This window comes from Scyliorhinus torazame, chromosome 14, assembly GCF_047496885.1.
Source record: "Scyliorhinus torazame isolate Kashiwa2021f chromosome 14, sScyTor2.1, whole genome shotgun sequence".
Taxonomy (NCBI): Eukaryota; Metazoa; Chordata; class Chondrichthyes; order Carcharhiniformes; family Scyliorhinidae; genus Scyliorhinus; species Scyliorhinus torazame.
The window spans coordinates 169441206-169457411 of NC_092720.1; the positions used below are offsets into that span (position 1 = coordinate 169441206).

Consider the following 16206-nt stretch of genomic DNA (forward strand, 5'->3'; position numbering starts at 1 on the left):
ACATGGACTTCAAAGGCCCCCTCCCCTCCACCGACCGCAACACGTACTTCCTGAACGTGATTGATGAGTGCTCCCGGATCCCATTCGCCATCCCCTGCCCCGACATGACCGCAACCACCGTCATCAAGGCCCTCCATAGCATCTTTGCACTGTTTGGGTTCCCCGCTTACATACACAGTGATAGGGGGTCCTCCTTTATGAGCGACAAACTGCGTCAATTCCTGCTCAGCAAGAGCATCGCCTCGAGCAGGATGACCAGTTACAACCCTCGGGGTAACGGACAGGTAGAGAGGGAGAACAGAACGGTCTGGAAGACCGTCCTACTGGCCCTATGGTCCAGGAACCTCCCAGTCTCCCGCTGGCAGGAAGTCCTCCCGGATGCCCTCCACTCCATCCGGTCACTGCTTTGTACGACCACCAACCAGACATCTCACGAACGTCTCCTTGTCTTCCCCAGGAAGTCCTCCTCTGGGACCTTGCTACCGACCTGGCTGGCAGCTGCCAGACCCATCCTGCTCTGAAAACACGTGCGGGCGCACAAGTCAGACCCGTTGGTCGAGAGAGTCCATCTGCTCCACGCTAACCCCCAGTACGCCTACGCGGTCTCCCTACGAGACCTGGCGCCCGCCGGAGCCCCACGCACACCCCAGCCACCAGTCCCACCCTCCCCTCCACCACGGCACCTTACAGGAGGATCGGTCCTTCCGCCGGCCCCGTCTAGGCCCCCCCCACCCACCGACGCTCCCTGCAGGCGCTCCCTTCCCAGGTCAAACGTTTTCCCCACCAGCGCCGTCTAGGGGTGCCGAAGCTGCCATGGAGATCGAAGCCACGCTCCCGGAGTCACAGACGCCCGAGCCTACATTGCCGACCATCGAGGAGCACAATGCTGACCATTGAGGATCACAATGCTGACCATCGAGGAGCACAATGCCGACCATCGAGGACAACAATGCTGACCATCGAGGATCACAATGCCGACCATCGAGGAACACAATGCCGCCCATCGAGGAGCACAATGCCGACCATCGAGGATCACAATGCTGACCATCGAGGAGCACAATGCCGACCATCGTGGGGCACAATGCCGACCATCGAGGAGCACAATGCCGACCATCGAGGAGCACAATGCCGACCATCGAGGGGCACAGTGCCGACCATCGAGGAGCACAATGCCGACCATCGAGGATCACAATACCGACCATCGAGGAGCACAATGCTGACCATCGAGGAGCACAATGCCGACCATCGTGGAGCACAATGCCGCCCATCGAGGAGGACAATGCCGACCATCGAGGAGGACAATGCCGCCCATCGAGGACTACAATGCCGACCATCGAGGAGCACAATGCCGACCATCGAGGAGCACAATGCCGACCATCGAGGAGCACAATGCCGACCATCGAGGAGCACAATGCCGACCATCGAGGAGCACAATGCCGACCATCGAGGGGCACAATGCCGACCATCGAGGAGCACAATGCCGACCATCGAGGGGCACAATGCCGACCATCGAGGAGCACAATGCTGACCATCGAGGAGCACAGTGCCGACCATCGTGGAGCACAATGCTGACCATCGAGGAGCACAATGCCGACCATCGAGGAGCACAATGCCGACCATCGAGGAGCACAATGCCGACCATCGAGGAGCACAATGCCGACCATCGAGGAGCACAATGCCGACCATCGAGGGGCACAATGCTGACCATCTAGGAGCACAATGCTGACCATCGAGGAGCACAATGCTGACCATCGAGGAGCACAATGCTGACCATCGAGTTGCACAATGCTGACCATCGAGGAGCACAATGCCGACCATTGAGGAGGACAATGCCGACCATCGAGGAGCACAATGCCGACCATCGAGGATCACAGTGCCGATCATCGAGGAGCACAATGCCGACCATCGAGGAGCACAGTGCCGACCATCGAGGAGCACAATACCGACCATCGAGGATCACAATGCTGACCATCGAGGATCACAATGCTGACCATCGAGGATCACAATGCTGACCATCGTGGAGCACAATGCTGACCATCGAGGAGCACAATGCCGACCATCGAGGAGGACAATGCCGACCATCGAGGAGCACAATGCTGACCATCGAGGAGCACAATGCCGACCATCGAGGAGCACAATGCCGACCATCGAGGGGCACAATACCGACCATCGAGGATCACAATGCCGACCATCGAGGAGGACAATGCTGACCATCGTGGAGCACAGTGTCGACCATCGAGGAGCACAATGCCGACCATCGAGGAGCACAATGCTGACCATCGAGGAGCACAATGCCGACCATCGAGGGGCACAATGCTGACCATCGAGGAGCACAATGCCGACCATCGAGGAGCACAATGCTGACCATCGAGGAGCACAATGCTGACCATCGAGGAGCACAATGCTGACCATCGAGGAGCACAATGCCGACCATCGAGGGGCACAATGCTGACCATCGAGGAGCACAATGCCGACCATCGAGGAGCACAATGCCGACCATCGAGGGGCACAATGCCGACCATCGAGGAGCACAGTGCCGACCATCGAGGAGCACAATGCCGACCATCGAGGAACACAATGCCGACCATCGAGGAGCACAATGCCAACCATCGAGGATCACAGTGCCGCCCATCGAGGAGCACAATGCCGACCATCGAGGAGCACAGTGCCGACCATCGAGGAGCACAATACCGACCATCGAGGATCACAATGCTGACCATCGAGGATCACAATGCTGACCATCGAGGATCACAATGCTGACCATCGTGGAGCACAATGCTGACCATCGAGGAGCACAATGCCGACCATCGAGGAGCACAATGCTGACCATCGAGGAGCACAATGCCGACCATCGAGGGGCACAGTGCTGACCATCAGTGGCACAATACCGACCATCGTGGAGCACAATGCCGACCATCGAGGACAACAATGCTGACCATCGAGGAGCACAATGCTGACCATCGAGGAGCACAGTGCCGACCATCAGTGGCACATTGCTGACCATCGAGGAACACAATGCCAACCATCGAGGAGCACAGTGCCGACCATCAGTGGCACAATGCTGACCATCGTGGAGCACAATGCCGACCATCGAGGAGCACAGTGCCGACCATCGTGGAGCACAATCCCGACCATCAGTGGCACAATGCTGACCATCGAGGAGCACAATGCCGACCATCGAGGGGCACAATGCCGACCATCGAGGAGCACAATGCCGACCATCGAGGAGCACAATGCCGACCATCGAGGAGCACAATGCCGACCATCGAGGAGCACAGTGCCGACCATCAGTGGCACAATACCGACCATCGAGGAGCACAGTGCCGACCATCGAGGATCACAATGGAGACCATCGAGGAGCACAGTGCCGACCATCGAGGAGCACAGTGCCGACCATCGAGGGGCACAATGCCGACCATCGAGGAGCACAGTGCCGACCATCGAGGGGCACAATGCCGACCATCGAGGAGCACAATGCCGACCATCGTGGAGCACAGTGCCGACCATCGAGGGGCACAGTGCCGACCATCGAGGGGCACAATGCCGACCATCGAGGATCACAATGCCGACCATCGAGGAGCACAGTGCCGACCATCGAGGACAACAATGCCGACCATTGAGGACAACAATGCCGACCATCGAGGACAACAATGCTGACCATCGAGGAGCACAGTGCCGCCCATCGAGGATCACAATGCCGACCATCGAGGATCACAGTGCTGACCATCGAGGAGCACAATACCGACCATCGAGGATCACAATGCCGACCATCGAGGAGGACAATGCTGACCATCGAGGAGCACAATGCCGACCATCGAGGAGCACAATGCCGACCATCGAGGGGCACAATGCTGACCATCGAGGAGCACAATGCCGACCATCGAGGGGCACAATGCTGACCATCGAGGAGCACAATGCCGACCATCGAGGAGCACAATGCTGACCATCGAGGAGCACAATGCTGACCATCGAGGAGCACAATGCCAACCATCGAGGGGCACAATGCTGACCATCGAGGAGCACAATGCCGACCATCGAGGATCACAATGCCGGCCATCGAGGGGCACAATGCTGACCATCGAGGAGCACAATGCCGACCATCGAGGAGCACAATGCCGACCATCGAGGGGCACAATGCCGACCATCGAGGAGCACAGTGCCGACCATCGAGGAGCACAATGCCGACCATCGAGGAGCACAATGCTGACCATCGAGGAGCACAATGCCGACCATCGAGGAGCACAATGCCGGCACAATGCCGACCATCGAGGAGCACAATGCCGACCATCGAGGATCACAGTGCCGCCCATCGAGGAGCACAATGCCGAACATCGAGGAGCACAGTGCCGACCATCGAGGAGCACAATACCGACCATCGAGGATCACAATGCTGACCATCGAGGATCACAATGCTGACCATCGAGGATCACAATGCTGACCATCGTGGAGCACAATGCTGACCATCGAGGAGCACAATGCCGACCATCGAGGAGGACAATGCCGACCATCGAGGAGCACAATGCTGACCATCGAGGAGCACAATGCCGACCATCGAGGGGCACAGTGCTGACCATCAGTGGCACAATACCGACCATCGTGGAGCACAGTGCCGACCATCGAGGACAACAATGCTGACCATCGAGGAGCACAATGCTGACCATCGAGGAGCACAATGCCGACCATCGAGGGGCACAATACCGACCAGCGAGGAGCACAATGCCGACCATCGAGGAGCACAATGCCGACCATCGAGGAGCACAATGCTGACCATCGAGGAGCACAATGCCGACCATCGAGGATCACAATGCCGACCATCGAGGAGCACAATGCCGACCATCGAGGAGCACAATGCTGACCATCGAGGAGCACAATGCCGGCACAATGCCGACCATCGAGGGGCACAATGCTGACCATCGAGGAGCACAATGCCGACCATCGAGGAGCACAATGCCGACCATCGAGGAGCACAATGCCGACCATCGAGGGGCACAATGCCGACCATCGAGGAGCACAGTGCCGACCATCAGTGGCACATTGCTGACCATCGAGGAGCACAATGCCGACCATCGAGGAGCACAATGCCGGCACAATGCCGACCATCGAGGAGCACAATGCCGACCATCGTGGAGCACAATACCGACCATCGAGGAGCACAATACCGACCATCAGTGGCACATTGCTGACCATCGAGGAGCACAATGCCGACCATCGAGGAGCACAGTGCCGACCATCGAGGATCACAATGGGGACCATCGAGGAGCACAATGCCGACCATCGAGGAGCACAGTGCCGACCATCGAGGAGCACAGTGCCGACCATCAGTGGCACATTGCTGACCATCGAGTGGCACAATGCCGACCATCGAGGAGCACAATGCCGACCATCGAGGAGCACAGTGCCGACCATCGAGGATCACAATGGGGACCATCGAGGAGCACAATGCCGACCATCGTGGAGCACAATGCCGACCATCGAGGAGCACAATGCCGACCATCGAGGACAACAATGCCGACCATCGAGGAGCACAATGCCGACCATCGAGGAGCACAATGCCGACCATCGAGGAGCACAATGCCGACCATCGAGGAGCACAATGCCGACCATCGAGGAGCACAATGCCGACCATCGAGGAGCACAATGCCGACCATCGAGGAGCACAATGCCGACCATCGAGGAGCACAATGCCGACCATCGAGGAGCACAATGCCGACCATCGAGGACAACAATGCTGACCATCGAGGAGCACAATGCCGACCATCGAGGAGCACAATGCCGACCATCGAGGGGCACAATGCCGACCATCGAGGAGCACAATGCTGACCATCGAGGAGCACAGTGCCGACCATCGTGGAGCACAATGCTGACCATCGAGGAGCACAATGCCGACCATCGAGGAGCACAATGCCGACCATCGAGGAGCACAATGCCGACCATCGAGGAGCACAATGGCGACCATCGAGGAGCACAGTGCCGACCATCGAGGGGCACAATGCCGACCATCGAGGAGCACAATGCCGACCATCGAGGAGCACAGTGCTGACCATCGAGGAGCACAATGCCGACCATCGAGGAGCACAATGCCGACCATCGAGGAGCACAATGCCGACCATCGAGGGGCACAATGCTGACCATCTAGGAGCACAGTGCCGACCATCGAGGAACACAATGCTGACCATCGAGTTGCACAATGCTGACCATCGAGGAGCACAATGCCGACCATTGAGGAGGACAATGCCGACCATCGAGGAGCACAATGCCGACCATCGAGGAGCACAATGCCGACCATCGAGGAGCACAATGCCGACCATCGAGGAGCACAATGCCGACCATCGAGGAGCACAGTGCCGACCATCAGTGGCACATTGCTGACCATCGAGGAACACAATGCCGACCATCGAGGAGCACAGTGCCGACCATCAGTGGCACAATGCTGACCATCGTGGAGCACAATGCCGACCATCGAGGAGCACAATGCCGACCATCGAGGAGCACAGTGCCGACCATCGTGGAGCACAATCCCGACCATCAGTGGCACAATGCTGACCATCGAGGAGCACAATGCCGACCATCGAGGAGCACAATGCTGACCATCGAGGAGCACAATGCCGACCATCGAGGGGCACAATGCCGACCATCGAGGGGCACAATGCCGACCATCGAGGAGCACAATGCCGACCATCGAGGAGCACAATGCCGACCATCGAGGAGCACAATGCCGACCATCGAGGAGCACAATGCCGACCATCGAGGAGCACAATGCCGACCATCGAGGGGCACAATGCCGACCATCGAGGAGCACAATGCCGACCATCGAGGAGCACAATGCCGACCATCGAGGAGCACAATGCCGACCATCGAGGAGCACAATGCCGACCATCGAGGGGCACAATGCCGACCATCGAGGGGCACAATGCCGACCATCGAGGAGCACAATACCGACCATCGAGGAGCACAATGCCGACCATCGAGGAGCACAATGCCGACCATCGAGGAGCACAATGCCGACCATCGAGGAGCACAATGCCGACCATCGAGGGGCACAATGCCGACCATCGAGGAGCACAATGCCGACCATCGAGGAGCACAATGCCGACCATCGAGGAGCACAATGCCGACCATCGAGGAGCACAATGCCGACCATCGAGGGGCACAATGCCGACCATCGAGGGGCACAATGCCGACCATCGTGGGGCACAATGCCGACCATCGGTGGCACAATACCGACCATCGAGGAGCACAGTGCCGACCATCGAGGATCACAATGGGGACCATCGAGGAGCACAATGCCGACCATCGAGGAGCACAATGCCGACCATCGAGGAGCACAATGCCGACCATCGAGGGGCACAATGCCGACCATCGAGGGGCACAATGCCGACCATCGAGGAGCACAATGCCGACCATCGTGGAGCACAGTGCCGACCATCGAGGGGCACAGTGCCGACCATCGAGGGGCACAATGCCGACCATCGAGGATCACAATGCCGACCATCGAGGAGCACAATGCCGACCATCGAGGACAACAATGCCGACCATCGAGGACAACAATGCCGACCATCGAGGACAACAATGCCGACCATCGAGGAGCACAATGCCAACCATCGAGGAGCACAATGCCGCCCATCGAGGAGCACAGTGCCGCCCATCGAGGATAACAATGCTGACCATCGAGGAGCACAATACCGACCATCGAGGATCACAATGCCGACCATCGAGGAGGACAATGCTGACCATCGTGGAGCACAGTGTCGACCATCGAGGAGCACAATGCCGACCATCGAGGAGCACAATGCTGACCATCGAGGAGCACAATGCCGACCATCGAGGGGCACAATGCTGACCATCGAGGAGCACAATGCCGACCATCGAGGAGCACAATGCTGACCATCGAGGAGCACAATGCTGACCATCGAGGAGCACAATGCCAACCATCGAGGGGCACAATGCTGACCATCGAGGAGCACAATGCCGACCATCGAGGATCACAATGCCGGCCATCGAGGGGCACAATGCTGACCATCGAGGAGCACAATGCCGACCATCGAGGAGCACAATGCCGACCATCGAGGGGCACAATGCCGACCATCGAGGAGCACAGTGCCGACCATCGAGGAGCACAATGCCGACCATCGAGGAACACAATGCCGACCATCGAGGATCACAGTGCCGCCCATCGAGGAGCACAATGCCGACCATCGAGGAGCACAGTGCCGGCCATCGAGGATCACAATGCTGACCATCGAGGATCACAATGCTGACCATCGAGGATCACAATGCTGACCATCGTGGAGCACAATGCTGACCATCGAGGAGCACAATGCCGACCATCGAGGAGGACAATGCCGACCATCGAGGATCACAATACCGACCATCGAGGATCACAATGCTGACCATCGAGGATCACAATGCTGACCATCGAGGATCACAATGCTGACCATCGTGGAGCACAATGCTGACCATCGAGGAGCACAATGCCGACCATCGAGGAGGACAATGCCGACCATCGAGGAGCACAATGCTGACCATCGAGGAGGACAATGCCGACCATCGAGGAGCACAATGCTGACCATCGTGGAGCACAATGCTGACCATCGAGGAGCACAATGCCGACCATCGAGGAGGACAATGCCGACCATCGAGGAGCACAATGCTGACCATCGAGGAGCACAATACCGACCATCGTGGAGCACAGTGCCGACCATCGAGGACAACAATGCTGACCATCGAGGAGCACAATGCTGACCATCGAGGAGCACAATGCCGACCATCGAGGGGCACAATACCGACCATCGAGGAGCACAATGCCGACCATCGAGGAGCACAATGCCGACCATCGAGGAGCACAATGCTGACCATCGAGGAGCACAATGCCGACCATCGAGGATCACAATGCCGACCATCGAGGAGCACAATGCCGACCATCGAGGAGCACAATGCTGACCATCGAGGAGCACAATGCCGGCACAATGCCGACCATCGAGGGGCACAATGCTGACCATCGAGGAGCACAATGCCGACCATCGAGGAGCACAATGCCGACCATCGAGGAGCACAGTGCTGACCATCAGTGGCACATTGCTGACCATCGAGGAGCACAATGCCGACCATCGAGGAGCACAATGCCGGCACAATGCCGACCATCGAGGAGCACAATGCCGACCATCGTGGAGCACAATGCCGACCATCGAGGAGCACAATGCCGACCATCGAGGGGCACAGTGCCGACCATCGAGGAGCACAATGCCGACCATCAGTGGCACATTGCTGACCATCGAGGAGCACAATGCCGACCATCGAGGATCACAGTGCCGACCATCAGTGGCACAATACCGACCATCGAGGAGCACAGTGCCGACCATCGAGGATCACAATGGGGACCATCGAGGAGCACAATGCCGACCATCGAGGAGCACAGTGCCGACCATCGAGGAGCACAGTGCCGACCATCAGTGGCACATTGCTGACCATCGAGGGGCACAATGCCGACCATCGAGGAGCACAATACCGACCATCGAGGAGCACAATGCTGACCATCGAGGAGCACAATGCCGACCATCGAGGAGCACAATGCCGACCATCGAGGAGCACAGTGCCGACCATCGAGGGGCACAATGCCGACCATCGAGGAGCGCAGTGCCGACCATCGAGGAGCACAGTGCCGACCATCAGTGGCACATTGCTGACCATCGAGGGGCACAATGCCAACCATCGAGGAGCACAATGCCGACCATCGAGGAGCACAATGCTGACCATCGAGGAGCACAATGCCGTCCATCGAGGAGCACAATGCCGACCATCGAGGAGCACAGTGCCGACCATCGAGGAGCACAGTGCCGACCATCAGTGGCACAATACCGACCATCGAGGAGCACAGTGCCGACCATCGAGGGGCACAATGCCGACCATCGAGGAGCACAATGCCGACCATCGAGGAGCACAGTGCCGACCATCGAGGAGCACAGTGCCGACCATCAGTGGCACATTGCTGACCATCGAGGGGCACAATGCCGACCATCGAGGAGCACAGTGCCGACCATCGAGGGGCACAATACCGACCATCGAGGAGCACAATGCTGACCATCGAGAAGCACAATGCTGACCATCGAGGATCACAATGGGGACTATCGAGGAGCACAGTGCCGACCATCAGTGGCACAGTGCTGACCATCGAGGATCACAATGGGGACCATCGAGGAGCACAGTGCCGACCATCGAGGAGCACAATGCCGACCATCAGTGGCACATTGCTGACCATCGAGGATCACAATGCTGACCATCGAGGAGCACAATGCTGACCATCGTGGAGCACAATGCCGACCATCGAGGATCACAATGCTGACCATCGAGGAGCACAATGCTGACCATCGTGGAGCACAATGCCGACCATCGAGGAGCACAGTGCCGACCATCGAGGATCACAATGCCGACCATCGAGGATCACAATGCTGACCATCGAGGGGCACAATGCGGGCCTTCAGGGGCACGGTGTTGACCATCGAGGAGCACAATGCCGACCATCGAGGAGCACAGTGCCGACCATCGAGGGGCACAATGCGGGCCTTCAGGGGCACGGTGTTGACCATCGAGGAGCACAATGCCGACCATCGAGGAGCACAGTGCCGACCATCAGTGGCACATTGCTGACCATCGAGGGGCACAATGCCGACCATCAGTGGCACAATGCCGACCATCGAGGAGCACAGTGCCGACCATCGAGGATCACAGTGCCGACCATCGAGGAGCACAGTGCCGACCATCAGTGGCACAATGCCGACCATCGAGGAGCACAGTGCCGACCATCAGTGGCACATTGCTGACCATCGAGGAGCACAATGCCGACCATCGAGGAGCACAGTGCCGACCATCAGTGGCACATTGCTGACCATCGAGGGGCACAATGCCGACCATCAGTGGCACAATGCCGACCATCGAGGAGCACAGTGCCGACCATCAGTGGCACATTGCTGACCATCGAGGGGCACAATGCCGACCATCAGTGGGACATTGCTGACCATCAGTGGCACAATGCCGACCATCGTGGAGCACAATGCCGACAACCGAGGATCACAGTGCCGACCATCGTGGAGCACAATGCCGACCATCGTGGGGCACAATGCGGGCCTTCAGGGGCACATTGCTGACCATTGAGGAGAATAATGCTGACCATGAGGGACATTGTGCCGACCATCAGGGACACAGTGCTGACCATCTAGGGCATGGCATACTTTATGTTGACCCAAAAGAAAACATTGTGTGAAAGACAGAAAGACTAATTTCTATCGCACTTTACACAAATAGGGTGCTTCTCAGTCAATTAAGTACTTGTTGTTGTACAGTCACAGTTGTAATGGTGGCAAAAGTTGCTTCCATAGTAGAGCAAGAACCCACATATAACACTGATAAACTGATCTTAAATGATTTTGTTTGATTGATAAGCATCAACTAGGACATTAGGTATAGCTTCCCTACTCTTCTTCAAATAGTTTCTGAAAATCATTTTCTTCCAGCTGACAGGGCAGACCCTACTCCAGTCCGTCATCTCATTGAACGGTCAATACCTCTGACAGTGCAGCACTCGCAGAGCACCATTCTGTTCAAAGGTCATCGACTTAAGAAAATTAACTGTTTCTCTCAACCGATCTTCAGTGTTTCCTACATTTTCTGTTTTGTTTTCAGATTTCCAACATTTTCAGTGTTTTGTTCTGTTTTAATATGTTGATAGTAAAATTGTAAGACATTAACGTATTGGGTTCTATTTCTGACTGTTACTATCTAACCACATGTTGGAGTATCTGATGATGTGCAGCAGATATTAAATCTCAAAGCTTAATTCCCAGGTAATTCTATGCAGCAATGACTGACAAAGAATCAGGTACAATGGAACTGGCAACTCTGGGCCGTCCATTCCAGCTGGGAATGCTCTACGACTGTCGATCTGACAACCTTAAATCAGGTAATAAAGTGATGCAACTATGGGACAATGGACATTATTGGCCTTAGATTTTATAAGCTGGAATTCTCAAACAGTTGGCAGACAGCAGGATTGTCTAGTCCCAGATTGTCAAGATCACAGTTGTCCGGTGGTTTCCCAGCAGTATGGTGTGTCCTCAATTGGAAATCCCAGTGACAGCGGAGGGAACAGATAATCCTGCCGACTATGAATCACGCTCTATGTCATAACGTCGAGAAACATGTGACTTGGGGACCGGAGATTCCAGCCCATGCTAATCTTCAATAGCCGTGTGATCCTCTCCTTCAGATTCTATATTAATCACAGTAAGAGCCGTGTGATCCTCTCTGTCAGATTCTATATTAATCTCATTAAGAGCCGTGTGCTCCTCTCTGTCAGATTCTATATTAATCTCAGTAAGAGCCGTGTGATCCTCTGTCAGATTCTATATTAATCTCAGTAAGAGCCGTGTGATCCTCACTGTCAGATTCTATATTAATCTCTGTAAGAGCCATGTGAACCTCTCTGTCAGATTCTATATTAATCTCAGTAAGAGCCGTGTGATCCTCTCTGTCAGATTCTATATTAATCTCAGTAAGAGCCGTGTGAACCTCTCTGTCAGATTCTATATTAATCTCAGTAAGAGCCGTGTGATCCTCTCTGTCAGATTCTATATTAATCTCAGTAAGAGCCGTGTGATCCTCTCTGTCAGATTCTATATTAATCTCAGTAAGAGCCGTGTGAACCTCTCTGTCAGATTCTATATTAATCTCAGTAAGAGCCGTGTGATCCTCTCTGTCAGATTCTATATTAATCTCATTAAGAGCCGTGTGCTCCTCTCTGTCAGATTCTATATTAATCTCAGTAAGAGCCGTGTGATCCTCTGTCAGATTCTATATTAATCTCAGGAAGAGCCGTGTGATCCTCACTGTCAGATTCTATATTAATCTCTGTAAGAGCCATGTGAACCTCTCTGTCAGATTCTATATTAATCTCAGTAAGAGCCGTGTGATCCTCTCTGTCAGATTCTATATTAATCTCAGTAAGAGCCGTGTGAACCTCTCTGTCAGATTCTATATTAATCTCAGTAAGAGCCGTGTGATCCTCTCTGTCAGATTCTATATTAATCTCAGTAAGAGCCGTGTGATCCTCTCTGTCAGATTCTATATTAATCTCAGTAAGAGCCGTGTGAACCTCTCTGTCAGATTCTATATTAATCTCAGTAAGAGCCGTGTGATCCTCTCTGTCAGATTCTATATTAATCTCAGTAAGAGCCGTGTGATCTTCTCTGTCAGATTCTATATTAATCTCAGTAAGAGCCGTGTGATCCTCTCTGTCAGATTCTATATTAATCTCAGTAAGAGCCGTGTGATCCTCACTGTCAGATTCAATATTAATCTCAGTAAGAGCCGTGTGATCCTCTCTGTCAGATTCTATATTAATCTCAGTAAGAGCCGTGTGATCCTCTCTGTCAGATTCTATATTAATCTCAGTAAGAGCCGTGTGACCCTCTCTGTCAGATTCTATATTAATCTCAGTAAGAGCCGTGTGATCCTCTCTGTCAGATTCTATATTAATCTCAGTAAGAGCCGTGTGATCCTCTCTGTCAGATTCTATATTAATCTCAGTAAGAGCCGTGTGATCCTCTCTGTCAGATTCTATATTAATCTCAGTAAGAGCCGTGTGATCCTCACTGTCAGATTCAATATTAATCTCAGTAAGAGCCGTGTGATCCTCTCTGTCAGATTCAATATTAATCTCAGTAAGAGCCGTGTGATCCTCTCTGTCAGATTCTATATTAATCTCAGTAAGAGCCGTGTGATCCTCTCTGTCAGATTCTATATTAATCTCAGTAAGAGCCGTGTGACCCTCTCTGTCAGATTCTATATTAATCTCAGTAAGAGCCGTGTGATTCTCTCTGTCAGATTCTATATTAATCTCAGTAAGAGCCGTGTGATCCTCTCTGTCAGATTCTATATTAATCTCTGTAAGAGCCGTGTGATCCTCTCTGTCAGATTCTATATTAATCTCAGTAAGAGCCGTGTGATCCTCTCTGTCAGATTCTATATTAATCTCAGTGAGAGCCGTGTGATCCTCTCTGTCAGATTCCATATTAATCTCAGTAAGAGCCGATTGATCCTCTCTGTCAGATTCTATATTAATCTCAGTAAGAGCCGATTGATCCTCTCTGTCAGATTCTATATTAATCTCAGTAAGAGCCGTGTGATCCTCTCTGTCAGATTCTATATTAATCTCAGTAAGAGCCGTGTGATCCTCTCTGTCACATTCTATATTATCTCAGTAAGAGCCGTGTGAACCTCTCTGTCAGATTCTATATTAATCTCAGTAAGAGCCGTGTGATCCTCTCTGTCATATTCTATATTAATCTCAGTAAGAGCCGTGTGAACCTCTCTGTCAGATTCTATATTAATCTCTGTTCGAGCCGTGTGATCCTCTCTGTCAGATTCTATATTAATCTCAGTAAGAGTCGTGTGATCCTCTCTGTCAGATTCTATATTAATCTCAGTAAGAGTCGTGTGATCCTCTCTGTCAGATTCTATATTAATCTCAGTAAGAGCCGTGTGATCCTCTCTGTCAGATTCTATATTAATCTCAGTAAGAGTCGTGTGATCCTCTCTGTCAGATTCTATATTAATCTCAGTAAGAGCCGTGTGATCCTCCCTGTCAGATTCTATATTAATCTCAGTATGAGCCGTGTGATCCTCTCTGTCAGATTCTATATTAATCGCATTAAGAGCCGTGTGATCCTCTCTGTCAGATTCTATATCAATCTCAGTAAGAGCCGTGTGATTCTCTCTGTCAGATTCTATATTAATCTCTGTAAGAGCCATGTGATCCTCTCTGTCAGATTCTATATTAATCTCAGTAAGAGCCGTGTGATCCTGTCTGTCAGATTCTATATTAATCTCTGTGAGTGCCGTGTGACCCTCTCTGTCAGATTCTATATTAATCTCAGTAAGAGCCGTGTGATCCTCTCTGTCAGATTCTATATTAATCTCAGTAAGAGCCGTGTGATCCTGTCTGTCAGATTCTATATTAATCTCTGTGAGTGCCGTGTGACCCTCTCTGTCAGATTCTATATTAATCTCAGTAAGAGCCGTGTGATCCTCTCTGTCAGATTCTATATTAATCTCAGTAAGAGCCGTGTGATCCTGTCTGTCAGATTCTATATTAATCTCTGTGAGTGCCGTGTGATCCTCTCTGTCAGATTCTATATTAATGTCAGTAAGAGCCGTGTGATCCTCTCTGTCAGATTCTATATTAATCTCAGTAAGAGCCGTGTGATCCTCTCTGTCAGATTCTATATTAATCTCAGTAAGAGCAATGTGATCCTCTCTGTCAGATTCTATAGTAATCTCTGTAAGAGCCGTGTGATCCTCTCTGTCAGATTCTATATTAATCTCTGTAACAGCCGTGTGATCCTCTGTCAGATTCTATATTAATCTCAGAAAGAGCCGTGTGATCCTCTCTGTCAGATTCTATATTAATCTCAGTAAGAGCCGTGTGATCCTCTCTGTCAGATTCTATATTAATCTCAGTAAGAGCCGTGTGATCCTCTCTGTCAGATTCTATATTAATCTCAGTAAGAGCTGTGTGATCCTCTCCTTCAGATTCTATATTAATCTCAGTAAGAGCCGTGTGATCCACTCTGTCAGATTCTATATTAATCTCAGTAAGAGCCGATTGATCCTCTCTGTCAGATTCTATATTAATCTCAGTAAGAGCCGTGTGATCCTCTCTGTCAGATTCCATATTAATCTCAGTAAGATCCGTGTGATCCACTCTGTCAGATTCTATATTAATCTCAGTGAGAGCCGTGTGATCCTCTCTGTCAGATTCTATATTAATCTCAGTAAGAGCCGTGTGATCCTCTCTGTCAGATTCTATATTAATCTCAGTAAGAGCCGTGTGACCCTCTCTGTCAGATTCTATATTAATCTCAGTAAGAGCCGTGTGACCCTCTCTGTCAGATTCTATATTAATCTCAGTAAGAGCCGTGGGATCCTCTCTGTCAGATTCTATATTAATCTCAGTAAGAGCCGTGTGATCCTCTCTGTCAGATTCTATATTAATCTCAGTAAGAGCCGTGTGATTCTCTCTGTCAGATTCTATATTAATCACAGTAAGAGCCGTGTGATCCTCTCTGTCAGAATCTATATTAATCTCAGTAAGAGCCGTGTGATCCTCTCTGTCAGATTCTATATTAATCTCAGTAAGAGCCGTGTGATCCTCTC

General features: G+C 52.8%; 1 protein-coding gene across 1 annotated transcript in view; it reads left to right on the forward strand.

Moving 5' to 3' along the window:
* Positions 1-16206, forward strand: part of LOC140390208 (uncharacterized) — a 238667-nt gene that overhangs the window by 30638 nt on the left and 191823 nt on the right. The window contains exon 4 of the mRNA XM_072475174.1: positions 11838-11953. Within this exon, the coding sequence (XP_072331275.1) occupies positions 11854-11953 (100 nt within the window). The 5' untranslated portion in view covers positions 11838-11853. The remainder of the gene's footprint in view (positions 1-11837; positions 11954-16206) is intronic.